At 38.2% G+C, this 14,938-nt stretch overlaps 1 protein-coding gene across 1 annotated transcript in view; it reads right to left on the minus strand.

The window, feature by feature from the left end:
- Positions 1-14,938, minus strand: part of stk17a (serine/threonine kinase 17a) — a 40,896-nt gene that overhangs the window by 13,811 nt on the left and 12,147 nt on the right. The window contains exon 2 of the mRNA XM_088918644.1: positions 4,857-5,069. Coding sequence (XP_088774770.1) covers positions 4,857-5,069 — 213 coding nt within the window. The remainder of the gene's footprint in view (positions 1-4,856; positions 5,070-14,938) is intronic.

Consider the following 14,938-nt stretch of genomic DNA (forward strand, 5'->3'; position numbering starts at 1 on the left):
CAGACACATTGTGGCTGGCTTAAGGAGCATGAGACAGACTTATCTCCTTCCCTTATCCCCTGATCTCAATCTTACTGAAAGGTAGTGAAGCCAATGGAATGTGCAGTTCAGTCCCACACACGACACACATTGCCATCATCACTACCTCAGCAGAAAACAAAGAATGAAATGGCATTCAAATATCTCAGATGTTTGTTAACTGTGTGTTACATTGTGTTGCCAAGCTTCATTCATTGCTCAAACTATTATTCAGTATCAGCTGCAAAGGTTTTGAGCAGTAACTGTAATTTTCACTCAATTATGTGAAGAGGGTCAAGAAAAATGAAAAACTGAATGAGAAAGCAGAACTGAGACAAAATATCAGAAAGAAAGAAATGAAATTGAACCTTCATAAAGCTGCCCTTCAAAAACCTAATGTTATAATTTTCAATTATATTTTAAATGTCTTTGATATTTAAGTATTTTATCTCACAGTGATGATTTAAAACACAGCATTGTTCACTGTGTTTTCTACAGCACTAATCATAAGCAGCTACTGTAATCTTGACCAACAACATTCATTTTACATGAAGAGCGTCAATAAAAATAAAAAAAATTCTATAAGAAAGTAGGACTGAGACAAAATATGAGAGGGAAAGACAAATTTAGTAAAAAACAATTTCTATATTATGAACTCCCAATCGAGAATATTGGAAATTTGACTTACTAGTTCAGTAAGTCACAATATTTCATCTCTTTCAGAATGAAAAACCTATTAGGCGCTCTGATTAACTCAAGTCCCATGCAGGAGGTCAGACTTTGATCCCACGTAACCCTGAGCTCTGTAATCCACACTTTATTCTGGATTCTAGGCTAATTATCCACCAAATCCAAAGGAATGACTGCTGTCACTGTATAATAAACAGACTGTAAGTATTTTTATTACTGTAAGGAAGCACGAAAATATTACAATGTCAGTTAAGCTAAGGCGATCACTGCAGCTCTGGTTTAATGTGATCAATGTGATTGAACAGTAGACCCTTCAGCCCCTCTGGCCAAATTGGTTACAAGCCACAGTCCAGACCCTCACGTGCCACTGGAGAGCGCAGTGGTATAACAAACCGCCAGCTGGAAACCCCCTGCAACCAGGCCATAGCTCTGTGCTGCCTGGAAAACTGCTTCAGAGCTGCCTGCAGTGGGTTAATTGAGCAAATGCGCTAATTCCTCCTCTCCCTATTGTATTCGCATCTCCCTACCCCCAAGAAAGGAAACAGTGTGTCCATAAGCTATCAATGTGCCCGCGAGTCTATTAGACTTTTTTTTTTACTTCACGTGATAGACCATCATAAAAGCAAAATGTATTCTGCTCTACTTCCCACAAAGTACAAGAGCATAGTATTATCTGTTTTGAATAATACTGACAAAAGCCACTGGCAGGAGATCACTTCAGTCCCGGGCTAAGTCCCTTTTTATTAAATTTCAGTTTTTATGGTGCACTCACATTTGCAGGGCAGAGCAGTGGCTTCTTCTTTTCTGTGGAAAGTACTCCAATCCATTAGGATTATATGACCCATGTGAAATTAGAGACTACGAATGCAACAGATTTAGGAAAACGAAAGGATTAAAACATCATTTTTAGCTGTTTGTATCTCTTGATTATTTACCTCGTACCTATAACAGCAATAGAGAACATGCCCTACCCTAAATTAAGGAAATCTCTTCTCAGCCACCAAAAAGCCTCTGTTTCACATTTTTCATGCTTTTCCCCACTCTGGTATTCAACACCTTCATTTGCATTTTTAAAGCACATTGTAAAACATAAAATCTAAACAAGACCAGGAAACTACACCGTCTTAGCCACCACAGCTGCTGCAGTAGCTAAGCCTCTTTAGACCATATGGTTTCCTTTGTGTTAAAACTGTCTTGAAAAGAATGGCAATTAAAGTCGCTATACCTGCAAATAAATTGCCTTTATGCTTCTAGCAAAGTCCTCTTACATTTGACTTTGCATTCTAATCCATCATAGCAATCAATTATCTCCCTAATAATGCTTTCTGCCTTAGGCATTATTATGGTTTAATTAAAAGCAGATTTACTGTGGTGCTCAAGCTAGGCTTACAGCAAATGGGCAAAACATCAAGGGCACGCACATACTGTATAAAACACAGTATAAAACAAAATGCAGACTAATGTGAGACCTCTGGTGTGCAGCATTTGCCAATAATACCAAAATAAAACAGCTGCATTAAATCCAGTCAGACTATGTCCAACTATGATATTCAGAATTTCACACTTGGATTTTTTTTGAGTGTAAGAAGTCAGTTAAAAGTACTGAGTAGAAGAGCACATAGTGTGTTTTGAACCTGGTCTGCCCAATTTGTAAGGAATCAGACAGGATGGTAGAAATACCTGAGAAAGGACACATATAGAATTAATGGCACTGAACACCAATGAAAAATATAATACTCTTGTTTATTGCAAGAGATGCAATGCTTAGTTAAGAAATATACAACAGACATACTATAGTATATACGGTACTCAGTATAATTTATTCTAATGTTTTTGTCACCTTTAGTCATGATAATAAAGACTTTTATCCAGTTTGTGCCAAATATTACAGGGTTCTGCCGCTGAGGTTAACAAATTTCACCCCTTAACCTTTTTTTTCCCCCCAAAGTATTTTTAATCTATTTTCTTTCTCACATTAAACTTTTGCGAGGTCAACATCTGCATTAAAAAACAGAGGAAGAAACAAACCAGAACGAGTCAGCCCTGGGAGGTTGGAGGCTGACCCTGCTGATGAACTTGAATTCACTCCCATACACAAAGCCATTCTTTTGCTCTCAGTCATATGTGAAAAGGAAATGAGGCAGCCTGTCCTCTGAGAAGTGGGTCTTGTTAAAACTGCTTAGAAACAGAACCCTGTGAAAGTATCAGGCAACCAAAGCCAAAGGGATTCCTAATGCTGCGAGACGAGTTCACGTCACCCGGTATTGCGGCACCTACAGTACTGTAGGCCTGGCCTTGCTTGAATATAGCATGGGGCCACTGGGAAACTGCTCAACTTCTTCTGTTCCCATGACCAAAAGATCCACAGAAACAGCCTGCTCCTAACAAGAGCGTCCCCAAACAAAGCCATTTAACCTGTTTCCATGGCCAAGGCAGTTCTATGCATTCTTGACACAGATTAAAATACCACAGCTGACCCCTGCATACACTGACCTGCAGTCTTTCTTACTGGACTGAGGTCTCTGGCCAGTGGGATTGCTGGATGTAGCTTACTCCGTTGTAGCTTGCAAGAAGCATTGGATTTTAGATTTAAACAAGGTTCTTTACATTTTGTATAAATTCTTCAGTATAAAAGTACTAGAATATACAGTGATGCACAATGAGAAAAGTAACAGATTTTTTTACCTCAAAAGCTCGCTGGGCACACATGCAATGTTATTATTAATATTTTCAACAATGAGCATATAGAGATTTGTTAATTGTTTAGAGCAGTATCATTCTTTGGGATAAATAATTACTGAATCAAGTCATTCAGAGGTTAGGAGCAACTACACAAAACACAACTTTACACAGAAGTTACAACAGCTTGAAGTGACTTATACAAAAATGGACCATCAGGAAGAAATGGCTACTGCTACAGAGTGCAAGACCATTACAACTCTACAAACTGCAGAAACCTAACAAGTGTTTCTGAAATCTCAGCATGTGACTTACTAAATCCCACCTATCTGTTTTAGCAAATTGTGTTCAGGCCAACTTGTGCTTCACTAATCTAATTTTTAGAAAGAGGTTTCTTCGATACATACAGCAACACTTCAGAAACACAGTGCCCTCCAGATTTTTCGTGCCTCCAAAAACAAAAGGTATAAAATAGGTGTACCCTGTAATAGGCTCCCCCACAACCCTGAATTGGAAGAAACGGCTAGAAAGTGGATGGATATACACATTATTTGTATTTCAACACAATGGGTCATGATGGAAAGGAGATGAACACTTCTGCAAGACATTGTATGTTTATCCATTTACAGAATGGCTATAGAAGACCTCTAAGATTCATATTTAAGTTCAAATGTCTTGTGACATTTGTTATTCTTTCATGCTCACAAAAATGTTTACTCCTAAACGATCCATTATGAAAGATCCCGATTCCTGAATAAGCACCTTTGTTAGGGAACACTGGAACAACCCAACATCAACATGGTGTCCCAAAGAAAATGAAGAGAGCAAAAAATCAATTCAACACTGTGCCTGGAGAAAAGCAAAAGCTACTTTCATAGCACATCACGATGCTATGACTATCCTACAGTACAACGCACAGAACAAAATATCTTTGGGCTGAGAAGAAATACAGTATATAGCACTTTTACCTTTAACACTGTATACTGAACATGCACTGAAAAGAATCACTTAACTTGTCTGGGTCCCTAATTTCATACAACTGGGATTCTCCTCCTTTCTGAACAAATAAGACTTACCATCTGTGTGAGGCAATGTGGCAGGCCCTGTATTCTGCTAAACTATGGACAATTAAAGCTGCCTATCTGTCTATATATGTTACAGTATTACATACTGTACAGTAATGACTTTATGCTGCTGCTTATATGGTTTAACTAAATTTAACATCTAGCTAAAATTCCATAAATCATAGACTCAAATTCTGGACAATTTGTTTTTGGGATTCATACCATTAAAAGAAACTGACAAGTAGTGAATGTCTCTGATAAACATATGCAAGACTGTACTGTATGTATACTAGTTCACTGGTAATGCAGGACAGATCAGGAGCCACATTTAAGCAACCCCTTCTCTCTCTCCTCCACCAGGATCCTGACTGTTTTAGCTGGTCCCCGATGGTCTCTTTGACTCACTATTCCAGCACGAGGATCATCTCTGTGGCCGTCTCGTACACCTCATGAAGGTCGATGACGCGGGGGCTGAACCTGGCCAGCTCCAAGACCGCAATCTCGTGTATGATCTCCATGCGACAGTCTTGGCCCTTCCTCCTCTTCCTCATGAACTTAGCAGCATACTCCTTCCCGGTGCTCCTCTTCACGTACTTCTTAACAACTGCAAACTTCCCCCTGAAAAATATCAAGCAAGTGTAAAAACATTTTACAGGACCAAATCTTCGCATTATAGTAAAGATAAAATTACCAAATGTGCACCAGACTAACCCATCTTCTAATTTAAGAATATATACTAAATACCATGGCTTTGATTACAAAGAATTTCTGTAATGCATGCAGTATACTGTATGTGTACAGTAAGAAATTATACTAATTTTGTTTACACTACCACCTATAACTGCACAGTGCTGAGTTACTGGATTAATCATGCTGTGATACCAGACTATAACTTAAAAATCTAAATAATGGCCATTCAAGACACAATGAAAATGAGTAAGAGAATATTTTTTTACATTTCTTTGGAATAACGAAAGAGTACATACAATGCTTGCATAACTTTCAGATAATTTTGCTTCCAGAAATACCTTACCTGTATTACAGTAATTGAAACATTCGGCACCTCTTTATCACAGCTTTGCTTTCCATTTATACTTCTAATTCTGAAATTCAACAATTAACACTTAAGAGTTTTTAAAAATATGTTAAATATTTTTTAAGCTTTGATAAATGTAAAGATGTTCTGTGAAGAGTACAAGCTCATCAGAATATGCAGGGAAAACAGTTTTGACCTACAGTATGTTTTGACCTCAGTATCTCATGTATAGAACTTCTTAATGTATTTTGCACTACTATAAAATTAATAGAAGATTCAATTCATCACAGCAATATAAATAACAATCGTTGAACTTGCATAATGTGGAAATGACAGAAAAGGCTCACTGCCTCTTTCCATTGAACCAAGACCCCCACTGCTAGACTGTATATTAGTTAAACACACACAGGGAGTTCAGAGAGCTCTGTCAGGCTCTGTAAAGACTTGAAGTCCGGTCTAATTTCTGTGGGTACTGGCACACTTGTTATTGAAGGAGCTGAACATCCTTTTGTGCTTCTGCATTTCTTGTGGATGAAGTCATCTCCAAACTAAGTTGCCCTTTCTACCCATACAACCGCCTGCTTTGTGTGTTGACCCACTTCTGAGCTGCTAAGGTAAACAGCTCAGGCTGGTGTGAAAAACAAATTTTGTACATAGTGCCTTAAGGCTTACAGAAATCATGCAATGCATGAAGTTTTGTTTTTTCACTCTCTCTTTTGTGTGCAGTGTTTTGTTTTTACCCTCTCGCATCTTTGAAAAACAGTACAAGGCTAATTTCTGCATATGACTGGAAGTAAAAAAATAGCTCAGTGCACTGGTTATCTGGAAGCAAGCCATCAGCTGGATTTTCAGTACAAAACTAGTGTTGGAGATGAAAGTAGACATTTTTAGAAACAAATCCATTTTGGGGGTGGCACAGTGGTTAGCATTGCTGCCTCACAGCACTGGGTTGCTGGGTTTAATTCTAGACCTGGGTGCTATCTGCATGGAGTTTGTATGTATTCCCCATGTTTGTGTGTGTTATCTCCATATGCTCCAGTTTCCTCACATGATTCCTCACAAAGACAAAGTACTGGAAGGTTAATTGGCTTCTGGGAAATCTGGCCCAGGTGTGAGTGTGTCTGGGACTGTCTGCCCAGCAATGGACTGGCATCCTGTCCAGGGTGTATCCTACCATGTGCTTGTTGCTTGTCAGGATAGGCTCTGGATCCCCTGCGACTTTCTCCCGAATTGGATAAAGCAGTTTGAAAATGGAAGGATGGAAATTCATTTGCCTTGATAGAATACTAAATTGGCAGCAGAGATGTAAGAATTACCCAGTCACCTTTTACGGACTGTACTGGTAAGATGTCAGTTATCTAAAGTTCTTGCTTTAGCAAAGTTTACGCATTTAATTTTTTAATTTTGATTTTGAGCAAGATTTTAAAATGAATATTAGATTAGAGGAATGTGTTACTTATTTTCAAACTTTCACAAGAAATACTATTGACTCAAGAAAAAAAAAACTATCCTCTTTAATAAATCTATCCTCTTGAATAAATAGAATTCAAGGGGAGTCAATAATTACTGTTAATATGCATGCTGTTGCCTGCAGACCAATGGACCCTGTATGATTCACGTGGCTTGAACACACTGTTTCAAAGCACAAACAACACACACTAGAACATTGGAAGAATAAATACATAACTCATATTTATGTCCCAGAGCAATCCAGAAACAGTGAGGCAGACAGAAGTGCTATAGTCTTACATTTCTAAAAAAAGACTCACTGTCTCTACACCCATTGACCAATAATGATTTAAACAGTGGCATTCTACTCATCTGTTGTTTCTGAAGTCAATGTTACTTTTAAACTCTTCATATCACACTGCCTTTTATAGTTAACTTAAAAAATATTGTCACGATTCAATTCAGGTCAAGAAAATGACAAACATCCACACAGAGATTAGAACTGAAATAGTGAACAGTGCTGGAGCCTGCAAGTGAACTTCTGCCTATTCTCTGCTGCACATCAGACCGTACAAAAGCCAAGACATTTATGCAATTTATAATCAACTTGTCAAAGAAGACTTAAATCAAAATCAAATCTCATCTTTCAAAACCATAATTTCTGATCAGTCATCATGTACAAGCTTTGTATTGTACTACAATACAGTTACCTTTGCAATTGCCTCCTCATATTAATTGAGAGGGTCCTGTATAGCAGTACCAGACCTTAGAAAAAAACTCTTTCTGCAGCTTCACAGCTTTTAATCTCTCGTTCTTTGTAAAGTCCTGCAGTCCAAACCCACACTAACCTCTGTTCATAAGAGCAAGAGCCAAAGGAAATGCAGCAACAAAGAAATAAATGATAGACTGAGCAAGTGAACTGCTATGTTTAAACACACAATGAGTGAAGATTGGCCTAGGAAAAATCGGCTTATTTAATGTGCTTTCCACACTCAACCTACTGTTTTAATAGATAAATTATGAGTTGTTAAAAAAATTAACACTTTATAACATGCAATTGATGAGAAAAAAAGCAATGCTGCACAAAAAAACAATTGTGATATTATAGATGGAATTTGAAAACTTCAGAAATTACAACTACAGTAGTCTAAATGTTCAAAACTGCTAACTCTGCATAAAGAAATGGATTGTATTGCCTGTTACAGTATAGCTACAGGTTTCATAAACAAAATTTCAGTGGGTTTACACAAAATTTGAGGCTGTATCATTGCATCCTCTGTAGCCCTTTCATTGTGAGCCATGGTGTGACTTGTTACCAGTGTAACCTCCAAGCCTTTGGCAGCTGGAATCCCTTTGAAACCCTGCGACACCGTTATGTGCGACAGTACTGTACATGCACCGTACAGTACAACAAGATCCAATACTAACTGGTTAATATTGAAAGGAAAAGAAACTTGAGAACAGAAAAGACTGCGAGGGGACCTGATAAAATCATTTAAAATCCTCAAGGGTTTCAACAACATCAACTGGATTTCTTTAGAATAAACAGTGAAACAAAAACAGATAATACAAGTGGAATCTACAGTATGTGGAGATGTATTTAAAACCATGAAGCATTTCTTAATACAAAGGGCTGTGGAGGTAAAGTATGCAGCCATACTATTGAGACCCTTACTTCTTTCAAGAAATGTCTGGATGAGAGCCTTGGATCAATTAGATACCAACTAACAAACAAGCTAGATGAGCCTCCTCTTGTTTGTTACCATTCTTATAGTTTTTATATTATACCTACCTGATTCTGGAATCACCAGTTGTGTGTATTTCACCTCCTGGCTCATGGCTATGAATCCTGTGTCCTCACACGGGAGAGACTTTGAGCTATTCATCCTTTAACATGTCACAATCGCAATAGCCCCATACCAGAGGATCAATGTCAGCTGGAGGTGTTGAAAGAAGTCTGTCTCACAGCAAGTTACAGTAGCAAGCAGCAGCTAGCAGGATGCGACAAGGGTCACAAGGTGCAGAGATAGTCCAGTGTGCTGCCACGTGGATGCTCCCAGTCACAGCTTACTAATGAGGTGACCTAGACTCAAACCCACCATTACTGGATCGTAGTACTCTTGTATGAACCACCATGGAGGAACAAAACAAGTTAGAATGTACTTAGGCTATCAAGTGGCTTATTTTCGAGGAGTTCCCTGTTGCAACATTAGTTACACTTCCTGGCTGGACACTTCGGTACAAGCTCACAAATGTCACGGGAATACTGCTGATCATTCCAATCTTCCATAAACTACAAACATTAGCAGCACATACTGTGGCCTTTGGGAATTCATACAAAGCATTATTTTGTAAGTGCCCTCTCCAGTAAGCTAGATTCCACACATTAAATGCAGGATGCAGGAGGAGTATGTTAGTCCATGCAAGGTCAGTAATGTAGCCACTTCAATCTTATTATGGTGTTAACTCATGGAGACTACATCTGCAGCCAGACTTACTCACATTACCATAAATCCACTAAGATCCTTACACAGCACAGCAGCCAGGAGTATTGGCCTATGTGAAAGAATGAGATTCAATTACTAAAATGCAAACTTCAGTGTGTGCAACCAGTAGGGAAGATGAACTTAGCATTTAAGACACGGTACTTTTATTTTTCATTTAATTCGATAAGAAAAAATGTACAGTATGCAGACAATGCATTACTGGAATTGCAACCTGCCCTCACAAACCCATGGTCTTCTAAGTCATTTCTAGTTTTTTTACTAACATGTTCTTAAAGACAGTTTTAGAAGAATCAGAATGAAAATCATGGTCATTTTCCAATTTCTCCTTTAAACTGTTAAATACTATTAGGTATCACTTAAAACAGATAGATATGAATTCATTTTTTTTATTGCAAGACGAAATCTACAGTACATATGTTTCAGTTATTTCCAATTCAAGTTTTTTTAAAGGCCTAAATACAGCACTGTGCATTTAGTTACAACTATTTGTTGATTGGATCTGCAACTACTATAAGCTACTGTAAGTATAATTAACAGTCAATGGAAAATATGTGAAATATAGAAACAATATTTAGAATCTGGCAGGAGTGCAAAGTGAGGGGAACAGCTCTAGACTTCTAACAACAACGTTGGATCTGAGGTGGAGCACTGAGCAAGGTCCTTCCCTCGGGTTGCTGCAGTAGAACAACTGTTAGTCACTTTGGACAAATGGACTAAATAAAATATTTAAAATAAATAAATCACAAATAAATGTAAAGTGGTGATTAACTGCTGCTAACCTGGAGACCTGAAACATGAAACATTGTATGTGGATTTAGCAACGGTGTGAGAGCCAGATTCTATAATTGCCTGTAGGTTCCTTGTTACTGCTGTGAAAAGGAATACCCTTGGCATCGCAGACAGTTTTTGGAAGCAGCTGTTTAAAGGGGTTATTTGTTCCTCTGCCAAACTATTCTGAGAAAATACAATGAATAAAGAGCACAACTGACTCAATGCATTCCTAAGTTAGCTGAGTTAAACATTTTTATCATCTCAGTGCAAGCCCTGTTAAGCTAACAAGGAAACGCCTTTTTGATAAGGTTTTGTCCCACATGAGTCTGAAACAGACATCAGAGCAGAGAGACATTCATTGTGTAATGTCCACAATACAGTAGTCTTTTTCACTACTCTAATACCCTTTAACCCACAGCCTCGACTTGTCTACGCCACCTCCTACCCCCTATACAAAAAACAGGAATTTCACTCATCTCTTTATATCAATGTTGAATTCCAAAGTGAGATGCAGAATATACAGTAGCAACATTAGTGAAACTGAAACACCACTCTCACTATGTCTACACTTCACAAGCTGTGAGTAAGTGAGCTTTGAAGTGAAATGATCAGAATTCCTCGACGCTGATTCTGCATGAAGTTGCCTCAGCTTACTCTGTTCAAGTTACATTACTGGAATACAGCACAGTTGCTTAGTTTAGTGCAACAGGTTTGGAAACTGGTGCTGCTTATTCTGAAACAACTGGTAATATTGTACAAACATTGTGCATAAAACTCTGTTACACTTAAGAACAAAATTGTTTCTGCCCAATATGTAAACAATTTTGGAGGATCTTCTGGTACATTCAGAAAAAATATACATAAGATTTTCATTTATTAATATTAATATGATGGGTGTCAGGATGGGGCAGTGGTTAGCATGTTAGTATGTTAATTGGCTTCTGGGAAAATTGGCCCTGGTGTGAGTCTTGTCCAGGGTGTGTCCTGACACGCACCCATTGCTTGCCAGGACAGGCTCTGGCTCCCCTGCAACCCTGTACTGCATGAAGCGGATAGAAACTGGATGTATGTATGGATGGACTATTCATAAGTCACAGCGCACTGCCCTTGATTCAGTAGTGTATAGTTCACAGCCTTGAAACTATTGAAAAGACTGCCTAGCACTAGGTCCCTGGCATTCATTATCCACTATAATTTCCCATAAATAAAGCCAGTCATGCTTCCTGTGCTTTTTTTCCATTGAGAGTAATGGACATCTGTATTTCAATACACATCTCTGCAGTGGCACTCATCCAAACTGGAAATGTATTTAATATAATAAGGAAGGACTGGCTTAGCTCCAGTGTCATTCGGCTGCCAAAAGCAGAGGTCTCCATTTCTCCTTGTTTTTTCTCACAAAAAAAGAGGTTACAGTGCAACTCTGTATTTCTGATTAAGTTCTCCAAAAAAACTCTTTAATGCAGCCATATCTAATTCTACCACTGCAAGTCATACATGAACCCCTGGGTACCCAAAGAGTACAATTTCTTCAGTTAGAAAACTTAGTTATAAGAAACAGGCTAGTGATGACTTTCTCACAGCATTTCACACAACTATTGTACTTTATAGAACCATACATGCAAAATCGTCTGTACTCAAGACTTTATACAATTCAAAACAGTTTTGTATGAATATAATTATTATGTTTCCAAGACCTTTATGTTAATTTTATTTAACATTTTCACTTAATTATTGGATTGTATTAGGATTCAAATATATCAATATAATTAACACATAAAGGTTAATGAATTTCTACAAAAAACTGGAGTTGGGATCAGGATGGGAGTGGTGCTGCCACCCCCCTTGTTAAAAGCAACAGATGTAGAGGAAGTACATTACCTGAATCACTGTGGAAATATTCACATAAAGTATGACTGAGAGTGAGAGACAGGAATGTCACAGCTCTTGTGGGGTTGATTTATTCTTAAGCAAATCAAGTGAAACTGCTGTTAGCTGCTCTCAGTTATGCATCATGCACTGTTTTTATGTTCCTTTTTAGATAGGAACATGTAATAGGTTTATTCCATGCTGAAAAGAGAAGAAAGGAAGCAACGTTTCGCCTGTGGAGCCTTCTTCGGGTGTTTTCAGCATGGAATAAACCTATTACTTGTTCCTTTGCAGCCTACACATGCTGACGCAGCTACACACCTGAACATATTTTTATATAGTTTACAATAAAAGCAAAAATATGGGGTTTCCGAGTGACTCAACCAGTAAAGCCATTCAGCCCTAAGAGCTGGACTAGCTCATGTAACTAGCCAACAGGGAGCATGGTGAACAGACAGCCAGAGGGAAGGTTAAAACCAGAGGGAGGTTAAACAGCCAGGGCTCTCAGCACAGTAGTGACTCAGCAACTTTGCAGGCACCTGCAGGCTTTCAGTGAGAGATCCACCACACCTCTAACTGCCATTTACTCTCCTGTAAGATATAGTGGAGACTGCAATCAAGAGATGAATGGCTCTCAGGTTGGCCTGTTGGAGGAGCACGAGTTTTCCATTTTTGCTCTACCTGTGCAGCACAGGATTCTCTGCTGTGATTCCATAAAGAATCGTTTGAGGATTCCAAAGGCACAAACAGCAACTGGAGGAATGCCCTTTGCATATCCCTCTCTGGTGTTACTTAAAAAAAAATGGCACAGCTATCTTTTTGTTTCATATTACTTTACTCCAGAGTGAACTGAGAATTGTAAAATCCGAGCTGATAGAAGAACATTTTGGGTCAGCTGCAAACAGCAGACATGAAAAATCAAAACTGCAGGATAGCTGTGCAAGTGCCAAAACTGAACTCGAATGAAAGGCTTGAGACTACTGCTGGAACTACTTTACATCACACTCACACGTACACAAATTACTTTAAGTCTATGCAGAACTCTGCGAGTGCTTTTTATGTTTAATAACAACAAAAGCGCCATCAAGTGACAATAAGGTATTGTTTTTGTTTTCCAACACTGTTGTACTTATCTGCTCAGCTGGGCCAGCTCTGTTGCTTGTCTACTATAATACAGTATATATGATGACCTGCAATTTGTACAAATTTAAAGTATGGACTTTACTTCTTCAGAGACATATTAACCAATGTACTAGAGAGAGAACCTGCTCTGTTACAGTACAATAACTGCTATCGGGGTATCCAATGGGCACAGCTTAGTACGTTTTTAACTTACACTTGCCTTTCACATGAAAAATAATCTTGCAAGGCTTAACTACAAAGCAGTTACAGTTAGATTTTCTGCAGGGAAGGGGAACAGCAGTAGCTCAGCATTAGAGCTGCTGAGCTGTCAAGCACATTCTTTCACAGTGATGACACTGGAAATAAGCAGGAGGACGGTCTGGCAGGGCTAGTTTCATTTCCAGTTGGCTGTGAATAATGAAGCCAGACGATGACAATGTCCCTTGACAGGAAGGATTTAATGCTGTATTCTTTAGAGCTCCGTTGGCATCTGTGTTAATACTCCAGCTGCTAATGTCGAGTGGAGATTTAACGACAAAATCTCAAGATAATGCATTTTGTTTGTTTTATTCGGATTCTTTCTGCTTCGGTGAACCTGCTTCTAACATTGAAGGAAAACTTAAAAAAGTGAGAAAGACAGCAAAAGGGGAAGAAAAAAATTAATCTTATTGTCTACAGTGAAGACACATTCAGAAAACTGTGCCCTTAAAAACAATTAAACTGCATTTTTTAATGTTAAACCTTTATCTACAGTACACATGTTTAATACAGCTGGTTTGTTCCCTTTAGAAAGTGTTAATTCTGCAACTTTTGCAATGAAGAAAGGGAAGGAAGGGAAAAATTGTTGACTGAAGATGAGTAGTAGCTTTAACCCAATGCAGACGAACTTCTAGCAGAGGGATAATATTCCGCTCCAGGCAGACTAGGCCTTTTGACTTTACTTTCACGACAAAAGCTGCAAGTTGTTCAAAACTCCCCCTGAACTCAGACTGGATGCTTGTTTACTCAGCATGCCCATGACACTGGGGAATAATAAACTCTGACATGTGACCTGAAGGAAGAAGGTCATCCATTCAGTTGTTCCAGAGAAACACTCAGAATGGCTGAGAAAAAAGTTGCAGTACTTTATAAAACTCTCCACGCCACATTACTCAAATACGACCATTAATTTTTATTGTTGCATGTCCCTGTTATGGTGATAATACACTACACTAATAAACAATACAATGTTAATATAGTGGTTTAAGTTCTCAAACTATATTTATCTTAAGAAATGTTTAAATAACATTCACTATGAATTGCTAAGGAGGGCTACAGTATATTGAGATCCTTGTTTCTTAAAGATAAAACCAAATTGCAAGGTTAAACAATCTGATACAAACCTCAAATATATAGTATAATTCATCAATTAAAATGCAATGACCACAGAGTAATAAAATATTGATTAAAGGGCAATCCTTTCAATACAAAATAAAAAAAAACAGAGCTTAGCAGTGGTATGTGAACCATTTGCTTTAGAAATCTTTTCTTAACCTACTGTATATACTGTACTGTAGGCCCATTGGAACATAATAAAAATCTATTTTAAGAACTATTTGATGAACTGGAAATGGATTAAAATTGCTGTAATCGCCACTACCGTATAATAGAACATTCACACCTTTCAATCACAGGCTATTAACCTTTCAAGAAATATTGTGGCTGTAAAGGTTGGATAAGGTGTAGCTACAGCAGTC

The sequence above is a fragment of the Atractosteus spatula genome, chromosome 6 (assembly GCF_055471065.1).
Source record: "Atractosteus spatula isolate fAtrSpa1 chromosome 6, fAtrSpa1.hap1, whole genome shotgun sequence".
NCBI classification, from domain to species: Eukaryota; Metazoa; Chordata; class Actinopteri; order Semionotiformes; family Lepisosteidae; genus Atractosteus; species Atractosteus spatula.